This window comes from Bos mutus, chromosome 23 (assembly GCF_027580195.1).
Source record: "Bos mutus isolate GX-2022 chromosome 23, NWIPB_WYAK_1.1, whole genome shotgun sequence".
Classification (NCBI taxonomy): domain Eukaryota; kingdom Metazoa; phylum Chordata; class Mammalia; order Artiodactyla; family Bovidae; genus Bos; species Bos mutus.
In genome coordinates, this window is record NC_091639.1 from 35535554 (window position 1) to 35553307 (window position 17754).

The 17754-nt window shown below is 48.0% G+C and overlaps 1 protein-coding gene across 2 annotated transcripts in view; it reads left to right on the forward strand.

The window, feature by feature from the left end:
- The window catches only part of LRFN2 (leucine rich repeat and fibronectin type III domain containing 2), a 202992-nt gene that overhangs the window by 145732 nt on the left and 39506 nt on the right, over positions 1–17754 (forward strand). The window contains exon 2 of one of the 2 annotated variants that reach the window (XM_005896428.2): positions 12889–14313. In XM_005896428.2, coding sequence (XP_005896490.2) covers positions 12914–14313 — 1400 coding nt within the window. In that variant the 5' untranslated portion in view covers positions 12889–12913. The remainder of the gene's footprint in view (positions 1–12888; positions 14314–17754) is intronic. The other variant, XM_070360713.1, reaches the window with a different exon arrangement.

The window sequence follows — 17754 nt, forward strand, 5'->3', positions numbered from 1 at the left end:
TGGGGTCGCACAGAGTCGAGCACGACTGCAGTGACTTAGCAGCAGGGTGCTCAGCTGGTTTGAGTCTCCTTTGCTCCCCACCCAGATCTCACCAGGCTGGGGCTGGAAATGAATTTGAATAGAGGACCCCTCACACCCTCTGCCCCCCGACACCATCCAGCCAAATTCCCCAGATAAGGAAACCGAGGCCTGCAGAGGAGAGGCGGCTTGCTGAAGTCCTGGGCAGGGCCAGGATGGGACCCAGGTCTCAGAACTCCAGCACCAAACTCTTCCTGCCGAATTAGTCTGCCCCTGGGAGCCAGAGTGCTTCTATTCCTACATGAAGAAAGACAATATTAGGAATGCAGAGAGCAAATCCCAGGGTAATGGAGCCTGGTGTTTGCAATAAAAATTTAAATGTGCCGTCCTGGTGGCAATAGCGACTTTTATCTGATCAGCCTGTCAGCGCTTAAGAAGGCTGGGCTGTGTAAATGGCAAAGGCAAATTGAATTCATATTTACTGCCCTTGAGTCTGTGGGGTTTATTGTTTCCAATGGATTCATGTCTCTCTCCTCTCTCCCCTTCTTCCTTTTCCTCCCTGTTCTCCTTACACTTACAAGTACTTTTATTATCCGACTACTCACTGGGAAAGTTGACAAGAGAGAAGGCTGCTCTGTGTGTGCAGATTTTTTTTCCATCTGCTGCTCCAAGTGAACTTTCCTCCTTTATCTGCCCTGCCCTGTGCCCTGGGAAGCTGTCCTATATGAACTGCCTCCTACAGTATCCTTTGTCCTCTGGCTTCCTCCATTTGGTTGTTGGGAGGCGCAGCAGGAGGTGAGAAAGAGGATGAGAGGGGGGGCCTGTTTCCTTGGCTGGCTCCCTCCCAGGCCCTAGTAGGTCAGTGGGTTGTATCCATCCTTATCTCTCTCCCGTGGCTGTAACTCTGCATGGGTTCTGGGAACTGCCCTCTGCCTTCACCCCTTCAGGCCTGGGGTGAAAGGATTTGAAAAGCCCTCCTCTGTTGCCAGCCCCTGGGGGCCTCATCACCCCAATTGGGTTTCCTTAACCTTGCCCATACGTGCGTGCTTCAGTTGTGTCCAACTCTTTGCAACCTCATGGACTATAGCCTGCTAGGCTCCTCTGTCCATGGGATTTTCCAGGCAACAGTGCTGGAGGGGGTTGCCATTCTCTTCTCCAGGGGATCTTCCCAACCCAGGGATCCAACCCGCATCTAACCCTGCCCACACCTCCGTAAACAGTGCCTTCATTAAACGTCCCTCAGGTACACCTGCGATTCTGTCATCTGTTCTTCCCTGACTGATGCCTCTCTGTCCCTTCTGTTCAGAAATGGGCGGGCACAGAGGACACTTTTCACAAAGTGGGAGGAGCCTCAGGGGCTGGAGCTAACCTGGACTGTGAGGAGCGGTTTGCGCAGAGGTGGGGAGGGCACACAGGCCTGGCACCCCAGACCACCACCCCCCGGAAGGGCTGGACAGCCCCGCCTCACCACCCCTCCTACCCCTTAGTGCTGCTCGCCTGGGGCATGTGACAGTCTCGCAGGCCTTTTCTCTAGTGAGACTTTTTCTCAAGACTTATGTCTGCTGAGGAAATTTGTGGGGTTAGGGTTAGCAAAGGCAGCGCCGACTGGAAAGTCCTGAAAAGTCTTCTTGCTTTCGTGTGTCACCTTGTGAGTCTAGGTTGGCCAACAGGTGATGAGGATTCCGTCCCAAGGCCAATTAAAGACCTGACATTGGAGGTGGCAACGTGGGAATCCTCGTCTGTAACTGTGTCCTCCATTGCAGCAGCCCCTCCCTACTACCCACAAATAATCAAATAAACTCCCATCAAGCCAATTTGATTGCCTAAATTCTTTTTATTTGAATAATCACAGGTGTTATTAGGAGTCCAAGATTAAACATGCTATGCTCGATGTTGTACCAAAGGCACATAACAAGGAAGGGTAATAACTGCAGGCCTGCGCAGTGAGACAGCGTCCTTCTCAGAGCAGCCTGGGAGCTTTCGTGATACAATGCCCGCGAGCAGCCCCTGATGAGGCCCAGCTGTGGACTTGTGGGGAAGGGCTGCTTCAGGGAGGGCAGGCCCTCGCCTCGGCTTCCCAGGGTGGGGCGAGGAGAGGGGGCTGTGAGGAGCAGGAGTACACTGCTAATAATCCTCATCCTGAAGGAAGAACTGTGGGCAGATGCTAGACACAGCCCTGCCTCAGGGAGCCCCAGTCTGAGGGGAGACACAGCCCCGCCTCAGGGAGCCCCAGTCTGAGGGGAGACACAGCCCCGCCTCAGGGAGCCCCAGTCTGAGGGGAGACACAGCCTAACCTCAGGGAGCCCCAGTCTGAGGGGAGACACAGCCCTGCTTCAGGGAGCCCAGTCTGCTGAGTGAAATCCAACCCCTACTTCTATTGACCTTCAAGGCTGTTATCCTAGTCAGATGTTAGCCTATAATCAAGTTCCCTAGCTGGACTAAACTTCAGTGCTATTCCACCATTGCCTACACTGTAGCCTGGGTGGCTTGAAGAAGAAAAGCCAATTTTAATTTTAGCCAGAGCCAAACATAATGAGGAGAGTAAATCATAGAGTGAACATTCCCCAGCCAAATGGAAATGAGTTTTGGATTATCTGCCGCTTTGAATTATCCACCCCACTGCTCCCTTCATCACCAAGGTCCTAGAGGGGGCTACACACTCAGTTTGCTCCCCTGAGTGTGGGGACTAGGGAGAGGCTAGGGGTACTTGAGGGCGGCGCTGGTGAGTCAGTGAACCTGGGGATGCTCTGTGATTTAGAGCAGAGAAGAATGAAAGGGCTAAAATGACAGACTGGGTCATTGGATGTGAATCTGCTGGAGAAGTCCTTGGGAGAGAGAGCGAGGACTGAAAGCCTGGATTGACTAGAAGTGCAACCCTGTGTATCCACATTCTCCACACTCCACCTCTGAGGTAAGAAGGAATCAGGCCACCCAGGTTCCGAGAACTGAAGCCTTGCTTGAGCCTTCAGGTGACAGAATCGAAAAGATGCTTGAAATGGGGCCAGGGGTATTGCAGAGACAGAGTCTTGAAAGTCATGACTGAATAAAAGCACAAAATCTCTGTGTGAAACCAGAGCCCCCACACACTCACACCTGAGGGCCAGAGTGGACGCTGACAGGAGGACACGGAGAGGAAGGCCGAGGCCTAAACTGCTGCTGCGAGCTGCCAGCCCTGTGGGCTCTCTGTGTCCCCTAAGCAGGGCCGGATCACAGGCAACCATGGAGATTAATGCATTCGTAGTTGACAACACGCCCACAGAACAGTATTTGTCCCTATCAAAGCCGAACGAATAAGCTCGCCTCCCGTCCCTCACACACCCTCATTCACATCCAGGCCCTCATTCGTAAAACCAGGCCCTCCTTCACCCACACAGCCCTCCATTCACCAAGCACACAAGTTCTCTCAGTCATCACCTCCATTCATGCGACGCCCCCTCTCTCATACACAAAGGCACATTCAGTCAGACACGCCTGCTTTTTCACACACACACACCTCTCCACTCACACTCCACACCCCTCTGATCACAGGTCTTCTTCATTCACAGTAAACACTCACCACGCACAAACACTCATCCGCATATTGGCTCACACAGGTCTCAAGACAAAAGAGGACTCGGGTTCTACAACCCCAGTTGTGACTACATTGGGTAGATACATTTTCCCATTCAACTCTCAATACCAACCATTTGCATGGCAACTAAAAGTCCCTTTCCTTCAGTGAGTGGCCTGTTTGTGTTAGTCTTTGACAAGAATGTACATGGCTTTTTGATCCTTTTTTTTTTTTTTAATTCCCAATAGTCCAGGCTCAGTGGGTACATTAAATCCTGAGAGTTATAATTAAGAAGTGTCCCCTGGGCTGGATTCCCCAGAAATGGACTTGAAACAAGGATTTGAGCGTAAGTGGCTTATTCAGCCCATGATGGCAGGGCACTCGGAAAAAAGGAAGATGGGTAGGAGGTGAGATGAGGAGCCGGGACAGGTTGTATAAGAAGCAGGTTACTGCGAAGGGCCGCCAGGGCTCATTCTCACTGGGGACCTGAAGGAGACTGTGCAGAACGTGTTTGGAGTCATCCCACCCAACCAGTGAGGAAGTTGAGGGGTTTATCCTTCATCCCCGCTGCTGGCCTTGGTTGGGGGGCTGCTCTCCAGGGCATGAATTTGCCCCAGCCTGCCTGGCCTGCCCCAGATGGGAGTGAGCACACTTCTGCAGTAAGAGGGCATGAACAGAGTGTCAAAGGTGCCAGGGTGTACGCTGGAGCACTCATCCATCCATTCATTTGGTCATTCATTCATTCCTTCTCCCTTCAAATGTCCCCGGTGCCTGCTCAGTGCTAGGTACTGGCCTTGCTACTGGGGATTCAGAACTAAACAAAATACAGTCCCTGCCAAGAAGAGGTTCCCAGGTGAATGGGGTAGAAGACAGGGAAACACATAATTACACTGCAATACAATGAAAGCTACCGGGGATGCTTTAACACGGAGGCAGAGTGCTGTCACCCAGAACAGAGAGGAAGCAGTTCTGAGCTTAATAACTTACTTACCGTAACAACTGCTTACCTTGCACAATAGAAGTTTACACAGACTCTAAATGGGCTCAATCTGCCCTCGGATGTTTTAGATTCCATTTCCCCTTTTCTTTCCTGTTACCTCTGCTGTCTAAGACCACTCTTTCCAGTTTATGAAGCAGTCCCGGGATTCAGGATGTGGTTTCTGTCTCTGTGGCTTTGCCCGGGGACAGCACAGGGAATGTTTTTGCCCATCCTGTGTGGGTGTCTTTCTGCAGTAATGGAACTTGGACCTTCCAAGGGCAGAGGGATCCCTTGGGATTTTGGCTTTTTCTGCCTCTCTCTCTCTCTGTCTCTCTCTCTCCTTCTCTCTCTTCAAACTAGAAGCTGTAATCAAAATTGAAGCTGCCTGATGTCAAAGACTGGGCTTCCCAGGTGGCGCCAGTGGTAAAGAACCTGCCTGCCATTGCAAGAGACATAAGAGACGCAGGTTCGATCCCTGGGTCGGGAAGATCCTCTGGAGAAGGTCATGGCAACCCACTTCAGTATTCTTGCCTGGAGAATCCCAAGGACAGAAAAGCCTGGTAGGCTATAGTCCATGGGGTCGCAGAGTCAGACATGACTGAAGCAACTTAGCATGAGGTCAAAGACTATGCCTCCCTGATCAGACTGAGATCATTGAAGTCAGGAGCTATCTCCTCTCCAACACTTTCATTGAACTTGCACCCTCCCTTCTTTCTCAAGGTTCTAGAAGGATTCCTATACACGTCAGCATCAGAGAGGGGAATGGGGAATACCAGTTCTCTGATACTAACTCATTTTTCTTACCCTTAGAAGAAGCCCCAAACTGTTACTTCTGGAGGGCCTGGAAGGTGGTGGGCCTGGAGCAAGGGCAGGGCTTGAAGCATCCAACTGGAACCACACCCCAGGCTAGGGGCAGGGTCCCACCTGGCAACTCCTAGACCAGAGAAGCAGCGTCTTCTGGAAGCCCATGTCTGGAAATCAAGTTTCCTTTTCTAGTCCCCTGGCTCCAGAGTCGGTCCCTTCAGAGCTCGTCTTGAGTGGTGTGATTTATGGGGAGCAGCCAGCTCTCTGCGAGGGCAAAACGCAGGCGGCTGCCTCTCCTAGCAGATTCAAACCCCTCCCACTCTTATTAATTCACACTTTCCCATCAGCCTGGAGCACCCTGGAGGGGCCATTTCTTTTTACCTGAAGCAGAGACAGGCATCTTACTTGATTTACAGGCTCCAGGGGCGGGTGGCTCCTCGGCTGGTTGCTAAGGTATCTTTTAAATGGAAATCAGGGTGGAGAGATATCACATATATCGTGCCAGCCATCTGCTAAATGTTGCCTCTTCTGTCTGGAACAGCTTGAGGTGGTTCTGACGGGGAAGCATGGCCCAGGGGCTGGGGAAGTGGGGGAGGGAAGTCTGTGGTCTCCACATCAAGTGAAGGAAGGCGAACTTTCATTTTATGCCACCTTGTCTGCCGTGTCCCTTAGCTTTTCCCTTTCTGTCCTCATCTTTCTTTTTTCCCTTTTGTTTTAAATGTAAAATCCCATCTGGAGATTCTGTACAAACCACCAGCCTTGTTCCACAACTCTAAATTCATCGCCAGTATATTTAATTGTGTGCATGCATTGTGTGTGTGTGTGTGTGTACATGAGTGACTCAATACCGATGGGCCTGACAGGTGGGTCTTCCTGAGCCAATGAAGCCTCAGCTTCTGAGAACACCAGCATTCCTTCTAGGCTCCTCCCCAAGCAGGAAACACAAGTGCCCAAATTTAGCTGAACAGCTGGGCCGTCCCAGGTTACTAAGCAATCTCGTAGTAGAGGCAGCCAGTTTCTATGTACACCAGGCACGTGGAAGCCTCTGGAGTGTCTCTTCTCTATCAGGTTCTTCTCTCTCCTCTTCTACTATTAGGATGGCCCGAAGCTAGACTCTCCTGAGTTCAAATTCTGATCCTTCTTGCGGGAGCTGGGAGAGTTTGGGCAGGTCCAAATCTCTTTGAACCTTCCTGGTGGTTAAAATAGGGGTAGCAATACTCAGGTCGTCAGTATGGTAGGGCAAGTTACTCACTGGACAAATCTGTTCAGCTAAGGAGCCAGTCCAAATGCCCAGTGGGGACTGCTGCTGCTGCTGCTAAGTCACTTCAGTCGTGTCCGACTCTGTGCAACCCCATAGATGGCAGCCCACCAGGCTCCCCCGTCCCTGGGATTCTCCAGGCAAGAACACTGGAGTGGGTTGCCATTTCCTTCTCCAATGCATGAAAATTAGAAGTGAAAGTGAAGTCGCTCAGTTGTGTCCGATTCTTAGTGACCCCATGGACTGCAGCCCACCAGGCTCCTCCGCCCATGGAATTTTCCAGGCAAGAGTACAGGAGTGGGTCGCCATTGCCTTCTCCGCCAGTGGGGACACCTCTTTCTAATTACACAAGAGCACCGTTGGGCCAGCCTTAGCACTCACCTTGCAGAGTTGTGAAAACCAAGTGCAGAACCTAGGGAAGGAGACAGGAGACACTGTTCCTACCCTGGGTAAACTCCTAGAGATGTGCTGATTTTCTCAGACACTGTAGGTCCAAAGAAGACTGTTTCTCTTCCTCTTCAGTTCATCGCCTCTGTTTCTCTGGCAACTTTCCCCACTCGCCCCTCCCTTCCCCCAGTCCTGGCTCATAGACATTCTGAGCAGACAAGGTCTGGCTCCCTTGCAGATGGATTCTTCCCATGAAGGCTGATTCTGACATTTGATACCAGCATCCATTTCACAGCCTCCTTCAGATCCCCACGCACCTCTCTCAGTTTTGCCCACAAATAATCCTATGGCCCCTCCTGCCTGCTTTCATCAGCTTCTTTGTTCCTGATCCCAGCCTTCTACTCCTAATCTCCACCCCTCCGTGGTCCCCTCCACCACCTACACCATTCCGAGATGCTAAGAGGGACCTGGGTTGCTCCTTCTAGCATTTGCTAAAATCCCTTCTCAAAAGAGAGAGCCCTCTGCCCCCTAGGGTGTGCACTAATTGCCTGTTATTCACCCTGTTCCTCTCACCTCCCTCCCAACTTGGGGTTTAAGCTGCTTTTTGTTGGCTATGAGAGTAATATATTAAGTGACAGTTCTCAGAATACAATTTTAATTAAGCTTCAATAGTCACTTCTCTGTCAGTAATCTTCCATGCTGATTACTTAAAATATATTTACCCAGCTCTATTATGTCATTGATTTGAATTCATTAGACGTTTGTTAATCCTCAACAAACTTTTTTTTTAAAACAACTGTGTTTTGTTTAGCATAATTTTCAAGGACGAAACTGTTTTAAACCATGGGCTCCGTGCATCCCAAAGTGTCCAGATCTTTCCTGCTTGCTGATGCCTTGTCACTCTCTCCCAGAGGGCAGCCAATGGAGGCGCGACTGAAAGGCACAAGGATGCCGTGGCACAGGGCGGTCAGTCCACGTGACCCTGATGTTGCCATACTGGTCAGCCTTCCAGGACACAGGGCAGGGCTGGAGAGGGTGGAGAGAGGATCTGGAGGGGCAGTGGAAGATACCCCCACAGGCCACTGACAGCCTCGGCCCTGAACTCGCATGTACCTGACAATGATTATTACTGTTTGCTATGTGTGCTATGACGGGGAGACGTTGGGAAGCGCTGCTGAGCCTCCAAAAATGCAGGGTTGATGGTTGCCAGAGGGGAAGGATGGGAGGAAGGGATAGTTAGGGAGTTGGGGATGGACATGTACACACTGCTATATTGCAAATGGATAACCAACAGGGTCCCCCTGTATAGCACAGGGAATTCTGCTCAATGTTATGTGGTAGCCTGGATGGGAGGGGAGTTTGGGGGAGAAGGGATACATGTATATGTATGACTGAGTCCCTTTGCCATCCACCTGAAACTATCACAACGCTGTTAATCAGCTACACTCCCAATACAAAATAAAAAATTTAAAAGAAAAAGAAAATGCAGTGTGACAAGAGCTCATAAGGAGGATGCCTTTCTCAAACCCTGTCCCCTTCCTCCATAAACATACACATGCACATACATACATGCACGCAGGCATGCAGCCACCTCCAGTTTAACTATCGAGGGACCTCCTGGGTGTGACTGTTGCTGTCCCTGTGTCCCCCGTGAGTATAGGGGATACCTCTCACCTCTCCTTGAACAGATGCAGTGGCCAGAGGCATATTCTATGACTGCAGTGAGCCAACCTGGAGAGCATAGCAGATGACTGGCAGAAGATGCTTCTGAAGCTTCTGTGTGACCAGGCCACCCAACAAAGATGGTTTTCTCAGCTGATTAGCCAAGTGAGTGTTGGCTCTGGCCAATGTTGATACAGAACTCAGAACTCAGTGACAATGCCAGAAATTCACTGGGTTCAGTACCATAGTTCATTCACTCATTCATTCATTCCATACTGATTGGGAAACTTACTATTAGGTGGGTGTGGTATTGGTGCTAAGATACAGTGACAGGTGGACATGATAGATACATTCCCTGCCTCATGGAGTTTCCGGTCTAGGAAGGCAGACATGTAAGTGATTAAGGAACTGTGTAAGTATGGTGAGTGATACATAAGACAAGTATAGGGTTGTTGTCGTTCAGTCGCTCAGTCATGTCTCTTTGTGACCCTTTGTGACCCCCTGGACTGCAGCACGCCAGGCTTCCCTGTCCTTTACCATCTCCTGGAGCTTGCTCAAACTCAAGTCCATCGAGTTGGTGATGCCATCCAACCATCTCATCCTCTGTGGTCCCCTTCTCCTCCTGCCTTCAATCTTTCCCAGCATCAGGGTCTGTTCTAATGAGTCGGCTCTTCACATCAGGTGGCCAAAGTGTTGGTGCTTCAGCTTCAGCATCAGTCCTTCCAATGAATACTCAGGATTGATCTCCTTTAGGATGGACTGGTGGCTCTCTTTGCAGTCCAAGGGACTCTCAAAAGTCTTCTCCAACACCACAGTTCAAAAGCATCAATTCTTGGCACTCAGCCTTCCTTATGGTCCAACTCTCACATTCATACATGAGTACTGGAAAAACCATAGCTTTGACTAGATGGAACTTTGTTGGCAAAGTAATGTCTGGGCTTTTTAATGTGCTGTCTAGGTTTTTTGACTATAGGGTACTAAGGGGCAAATAGCAGAAGGGTCTGTTTTGGTCTAGATTTTGGAGAGGCTTCCTGGAGCAGGTGATGTTTAAGCTGGGCCTAGAGGTGGACTAGGAGTTTGGTTAGCCAGGAGTGGAGGTGGGAGAGAAGCCAGGAAGAGACCAGAGCAAGGAGGAAGTCCCAGAGGAAGAGCAGATTGGCATTTATAAGTGAAAGAGGTGGAATGTAGTTGGAGCAAGAAGAACAAAGGGAGAGAGAGTTGGGAGAAGTAAAGTGAAAAAATGGGCAGAACCAGCTCTTGCAAAGACTTGTTCTTATGCCAAAAAGATAAGAAGAAGGTCAATGTAGATGGAGAAGATTCCTGTTTGTGTTATTAGGACTAAGTTAAGTGTGAACCTAGAAGGTCAGACATATTTGCATGTTGAGGAAGTGGCAGGCAGACACCTCTAGGGTGGATGTGGCTGGGTGGTACCAGGGTCAGGGCAGGCTGGTACCCTTCATGGAAGAGGTCAGCGAGAGCAGGGACTGGAAAGGTGGGCAGTTGCTCACGGGACTTCAGAGCAGAGTTGCATGGAATTAGGTATGTTGACAAAGACTTTTAATGAGGGTGACCATAATGAAGATGAAAAGGGGAGATATCCTGTGGAACAGAGGTAAGCAAACTTTTTCTATAAATGGCAAGACAATAAATATTTTAGGCTTTGCTGGCCCTGTTCTATCTGTTGCAACTACTTACTCCCACCATTGTAGCATGAAAAAAAAAAGCCATAGACAATATGCAGATATGTGCAAGGCTGTGTTCTAATAAAACTTTATTGACAACAACAGGTGGCAGGCTATATTTGGCCCTTGGAATACACTTAGCTAACCCCTGCTCTAATGGTCCTGTCCAGTGTAGAAGCCCATAGCCACATAAGGCTATTGAGCACTTGAAATGTTCTCTAAGTGTTAAATACTCTTAGATTTTGAAGACTTAGTACAAATAAAAAAGATTGCTACACACCTCATTCATAATTGTTTGTATTGATTACACATTGAAATAATATTTTAGATACAGTAGGCTAAATTAAATACCTGATCAAAACTGATTTCACTTGTTTCTTTTCACATTTTTAATAGGGGTGTATAATTTAAATGTAATTTAATATGTATGTAATTTAAAATTACATTTATGGCTCACAGTACATTTCTATTAGACAGTGTTATTCAGGAATAATCCTACAGATGAAATGTAGAGTAAGTTTCTAGCCCTAAAGGATCTCAGGTGGGAGATTTACCTTTAAGGAGATACAATGATGGAATTCAAATCTTCACAGTAAAGTAATATTCAATTTGAATAGGTTTTTTTATTTACAAAGCATTTTTTTAAGAAAACCATAAATATTTACTGAGATGTAAAAAAAAAGTCTTGCTATATAAAGAGATGTCTCATATTTCATAGAAGATAGACTGACAAATATGTTAATTATTCTAAATTAATTTAGAATGGGTTTTTAAATTTACTATATATCTTGTTTTTTTTGTATCAGCTAGTTGTCTGCATCTGTGCTCCTCAAACAGAGCAATGGAGCTCTGCTTTCTCAAGATATTAATAGTTGTTATGCAAAAAAGGAGTATATTTAACTAAAAAAAGAAGCCACACGGCATTAAACATTAATCCAAATTTCTTTACTGCCACAGAATTTCTCAACCCTTCTGAACTTGCTAGTGTGTAGAGAGCTTTCGCAAGAGAGGGTGTACTTCCCAATTCACTGGCCTTAGGCGTCTTCCTTGTAGAACCCAATTCACACTCCTAGAAGGCAAATTGAGAAGTGCTAGTCTGTGTGATGCAACAAAACCAGTGTGCGCGATTTTCCAAAAGTCCAGCTCAGTGGATGTTTTTAGCACCACGTAAATAGAGCCACACTGCGTGCAACATGGAATAGTGAGAAACCTATAATATTCGAAGGTTCAAAGACCTGAACCAAAGCCCCATCCCTTCCTTCCCTGGTTAGTCATTCTTGCAAAAGCACATTCTATGTGCCAGGCGGCGCTTTAGGCCTTTTATTCGGTGGTGAATTAAAAACAAGTCCCAACTGTTTCGAGCTTTGTTGTCATTTAAGAAGACAAACGGTAACAAGACACATAGACGAAATATACAGTAAGGTAGATAGTGATTGATTCCAAGGAGAAAGCAGAGCAAGGAAGAGGGATGTGCACAGAGGGTAAGGCCTCGGTGAGAAAGTGACTTTTTCATAAGGACCTGAAGGAGGTTCTTAGGCTCCTTAGATGGACAAGTCCTCATCTATATACACTGGTAAGTCCTTCCCTGTGAAGGGTGCTCCCAAAGCCCAGATGAGGTGATGTGTACGAAGATCTGGGCAGGGGACCAGTACGTACTGAGCGCTCAGAAGAAGTCTATGCCTTGGTTTCCCATCCCACCCCCTTCTTCACTCCCCTAAGCTCCCATTCTGTGGATTCTCCATGATAAAGAATTTATCCAAAGCCAGTTCCCCGTTTACCCTGGCGACTCCCAGGGATAGCTCTCTCCTTGTCCACCTTCTTGTTCTTAGGGAATGCTGGTCCAATCTGATTTCACAGTGAGTCTAATCCAGTTAAGAAGGCAAAACCACTTCAAAAGGCTGCTATAATGTACGTTTCAAATCCAAAGATTACTAGACAAACCACTGATATGGAATTATCCATCCATCCATGCATCCAACAAGTATTGAGCACCTACTGTGTTTCAAGCACTGTGCTAGATGAACTGTTGTTATTTAGTCACCAAGTTGTGCCCGACTCTTTGTGACCCCCAAGGACTGTAGCCCGCCAGGCTCCCCTGTCCATGGGATTTCCCTGGGCAAGAATACTGGAGTGGGCTGTCATTTCCTTCTCAAGGGGATCTTCCCAACCCAGGGATTGAACCTGTGTCTTCTGCATTGGCAGGCAGATTCTTTACCACTGAGCCACCTGGGAAGTGATTAGAGCAATGAACAGAACAGACAAAAGGGCCTGCCCTCCTGGAACTGACATTCTAGTTGGGGAGATAGAAAATATTCCATAAACATAATTAATAAGAAAATCAAGTAAGCTGTTCCAAGGCGATAAGAGCTAAGGAGAAAGGAAACATTAGAACTGTTATCAGCAGGATTGCTAGAAGAGATCACTCCTGCGTGAGCTGATGCCATTCTCCACTGCTCCCTAGGGCAGCCGGTAGGTGTGAGAGTGGGCGCTGCAGGTGAGGGCGTTAGGAAGTCGCCTCCCAATCCTGACCTTGTGTCCCTCCTTCCAGGCACCACGGCCTGAGTGACCAGACCATGGAGACCCTGCTTGGCGGCCTGCTGGCGTTTGGCATGGCGTTTGCTGTGGTCGACGCCTGTCCCAAGTACTGCGTCTGTCAGAACCTGTCTGAGTCACTGGGGACCCTGTGCCCCTCCAAGGGGCTGCTCTTCGTGCCGCCAGACATTGATCGGCGGACAGTGGAGCTGCGTCTGGGTGGCAATTTCATCATCCACATTGGCCGCCAGGACTTCGCCAACATGACGGGGCTGGTGGACCTGACCCTGTCCAGGAACACCATCAGTCACATCCAGCCCTTCTCCTTCCTGGACCTGGAGAGCCTGCGCTCCCTGCACCTGGACAGCAACCGGCTGCCCAGCCTCGGGGAGGACACGCTGCGCGGCCTGGTCAACCTGCAGCATCTCATCGTGAACAACAACCAGCTGGGCGGCATCGCAGAGGAGGCCTTTGAGGACTTCCTGCTGACCCTGGAGGACTTGGACCTCTCCTACAACAACCTCCACGGGCTGCCCTGGGGCTCTGTGCGGCGCATGATCAACCTGCACCAGCTGAGCCTCGACCACAACCTGCTGGACCACATCGCCGAGGGCACCTTCACCGACCTGCAGAAACTGGCCCGCCTGGACCTCACCTCCAACCGGCTGCAGAAGCTGCCCCCGGACCCCATCTTCGCCCGCTCCCAGGCCTCGGCTCTGACCGCCACGCCCTTCGCCCCACCCCTGTCCTTTAGTTTCGGGGGCAACCCGCTGCACTGTAACTGTGAGCTTCTCTGGCTCCGCAGGCTGGAGCGGGACGACGACCTGGAGACGTGCGGCTCCCCGGGGGGCCTCAAGGGCCGCTACTTCTGGCACGTGCGCGAGGAGGAGTTTGTGTGCGAACCGCCGCTCATCACCCAGCACACGCACAAGCTGCTTGTCCTGGAGGGCCAGGCGGCCACGCTCAAGTGCAAGGCCATCGGGGACCCCAGCCCCCTCATCCACTGGGTGGCCCCCGATGACCGCCTGGTGGGGAATTCCTCCAGGACCGCCGTGTATGACAATGGCACCCTGGACATCCTCATCACCACGTCTCAGGACAGCGGCGCCTTCACCTGCATCGCTGCCAACGCCGCCGGGGAGGCCACGGCCACGGTGGAGGTCTCCATCGTCCAGCTGCCGCACCTCAGCAACAGCACCAGCCGGGCGGCACCCCCCAAGTCCCGGCTCTCGGACATCACCGGCTCCAGCAAGACCAGCCGCGGAGGTGGAGGAAGTGGGGGCGGGGAGCCTCCCAAAAGCCCCCCGGAACGGGCTGTGCTGGTGTCTGACGTGACCACCACCTCGGCCCTGGTCAAGTGGTCAGTCAGCAAGTCTGCCCCGCGGGTGAAAATGTACCAGCTGCAGTACAATTGCTCCGACGATGAGGTACTGATTTACAGGTGAGCCGAGGCTGCTGCAATGCAGGGAGGTGTCCAGATGGGCCTGGAGGAAGTTATGGGGTGGGTTTAGAGCTGTTCCTACCGATGCCGCCCCCCACTCCCACCCCCCAGAGGTGTTTGTGCGATTCCAGGGACACACTGTGCCATTTGTGCAGGTGAGGGGAAATAGAATGAACATTATGTACAAGTTTCAGGAGAGGGTGCCCTACATGTGCAGCCTGAAGAGATGTGTGTGTGGGAGGATGGTGCCTCCCAGAGGTCTGGCAGTGGTAGGTGGTCTCAATGACTATGAGCTCCGAGTTTTCTTCTTTTTTTTTTTTTAATTAATTAATTTATTTTAATTGGAGGATAATTATTTTACAATATTGTGATGGTTTTTGTCATACATCAACCAACATGAATCAGCCACATTTGAGCCTTAGATGGAGGACACACAATAACAATAAGGAGATCTCTTGGCCAGAGGATCTGACTCCTCCAACGAAGGATGAATCTGGCCTTCACCTAGATTCATAGGCAGTCATGGCTAAGGTCAGGAAGTGTAGAATTCAGATCATCACTCTGCCATTTGCTAATCATTTAATTGTCTTGCCCTGCCTCAGTTTTCCTCATCTGTAAAATGGGGATAATCCACGCCTGACTTAGTCTGCAGGTGAAAGTGAAACTCTTAGTTGCTCAGTTGTGTCCAGGTCTTCGCAACCCCATGGACTGTAGCCACCAGACTCCTCTCTCCTTGGAATTCTCCAAGAATACTGGAGTGGATAGCCATTCCCTTCTCCAGGGGATCTTTCCAACCAAGGGATCAAACCTGAGTCTTCTGCACTGCAGGCAGATTGTTTACGGTGTGACCCACCAGGGAAGCCCACACTGGCTGAAAGAAGAAACAGGCAGAGATAACTGAAACTCAGCATCCTGCCTCAGACCCAGCTAGATCAAAGGGCCCACAAGCATTCTGCACTCAGTTTCTTTGCTTCCCTAAGTTTTCTTTTCTTCTGGGTTTGGCTTCACCGTCACATACCTCTTTCCTCTGGGCAGCCCTAGAAGAAGAGCCTCCCTGTCCCAGTTGTTCCACCAAAGTCCTGGATGAGCTCTGATTAACCAGAGCAGGTCATGTGAGCCAGTGAGTATTAGGTCATCCTGCCCAGCTGTCCTGACCTCTCCAGGTGTCAGTCTTTTCATCTGTAAAATGGAGACAATAGTGTTGACTTTGTCGATCTGCTGTGAGGATCAAAGGGTCATTTCTTAGGCTGGTAGAAGGGAGGTGAAGACTCAAAAGCTGCAACAGAACTGCTTAAGTTGTCCAGAAGGAAGGCTCCATCAAATAATGGATCCAAGCTAAAGGGTCAGGGTCTGACCACAGGTGTGTTTCCTTTGCAGCCAGATTCCTGCTTGTGTTAAACATGACAGATGTGGCTTAGAGTCTTACAGTTCAAGGAATGTATGGTTTCTTTTGAAATCCTGTGTGTTTTATCTTATGCATTCAAAATGATTATTCTGAGAAGGGATCCCATAGACTTTACCAGACAGCTGAAGGGTCCATGGTGCAAGAGAGATCAAGAACCTTGATCCATTGATGAGCTTTCTTCCAGCTCTGATTTTCTCACTTGATGAATAGGTCTCTGGATAGGAAGGTGTGGACAAAGAAAGGCATTTATTCACCAAATGAGATGGAGGGTAGGAGCCCCATGGACATTGGTGGAGCCAAGGAACTTCCCTTATCTTGCGTCACATATGTGGCTTGTCTAGGGGGCAGTTTCCTTCTCAGCATGTAAAGAAAATAGCAGTAGAACTTAACTGAAGTATATGCATTCACATATATATATATATGAAATTAAATAATACATATTGTTATATATGTGACATACATGTAAAATTAAACAATATACATATGTATTTTTCTGATTACAACAGTAATAGTCTTTGTAGAAAATTTGGAACATTGACAAAATGATAAAGAAATAGAGGAAAATTGCCTGTAATCCCACCACTCATAGTTAACCAGAGCATTTTATCTCTAAGTTTTATTTCAGTTTAAAACAATACTCATGATTAATCTAATGTGTCCTTTTGATTCTTAATTCTTTCCACTCAACATTGTACCTTGCTTATATCTCACGATATTAAAATATTTTTCATTTGGCTATAACATAATTTATTTAATCAATCTTTTATTTTTCAACATTTAGGCTGTTTCCATTTTTCAGTATTAAAAGCAAAAAAGTAGTAAAGCAGCAATGGATATATCTTTTTACATAAATATAGTTATGCAAAACTTCAGTGATTTCCTTAGCCTATTTTCCTAGGGGTTGAGTTACTGGTTTCATAGGTAAATAATGATCTTTATAGATTGCATATAAACACTTAGTTATCCTCTCACCAGTGAGAGGTACCCATTTTGACCACACCCTTGCCAATTATAGATATATAATTACTTTCATTTTTGCCAATCTCACAGGTGAAAAATGGAACTTGTTTTAATTTGCATTTCTTTGATAGTGTATAAGGTTGACCTTTTGAAAATAAGTATATTTCTTCACTTGTGAATTTATTATATGGTTTTGACTTTGATATAAACTGTAAAGGAGAAAAGCTACCAGCTCTGAGGCCTACACAGGCATAGGATGAAAGGAAATGCAGTTTGCAAGGGAAGAGATGCTGGCATCAAGGTGGCAGAAAGCCAAGACTGCCAAAATGGAGCCCCTCCCTGGGGCATCTCAGAAATCCTGGGAGGACCCCCAAGAGGGGTCGGAGTTATGCTTCTGAAGTCACTCAAAGCTGGATTCAAACCACTTTTATTTGGTGATTGAGATCTTGGAGACACTAGGTTTATAAACAGAAATACAAGCAGACTTTGAAGATATTTTGGATTGGGTTCCAGACCATGGCAATAAAGCGAATATTGCAATAAAGCAAGCCACATCAATTTTTTGCTTTCCCAGTGCATATAAAAGTTATGCTGATACTATACTGTAGTCTGTTAAATGTGCAATAACATTATGTCTAAAAAAACAATGTACATACTTTAATTAAAAAATACCTTAATGCTAAAAAATACCAACCATCATCTGAGCCTTCAGAGAATCATAGTAGTAACACCAAAGATCACTGGTCACGGACACCATAACAAATATAATAATAATGAAAAAAGTTTGAAATTGTGAGAGAATTACCAAAATGTGACACAGAGACATGAAGTGAGAAAATGCTGTTAGAAAAACATCACCTATAGACTTCTTCAATGCAGCATTGCCTCAAATCTTCAATTTGTAAAAAATACAGCATTTGCCAAGTGTAATAAGCAAAGTGCAATAAAGAAAAGTAAATGGAAGCATCAGGAAGCTTAGGGGAAAAATGCAGATAACAGTGCTGACTTCCCCTTATTGAGGTCTTGAAGATTAGAAGAGAAACATCATGGAAAGCTTTCTGAATCGTGCAGGCATG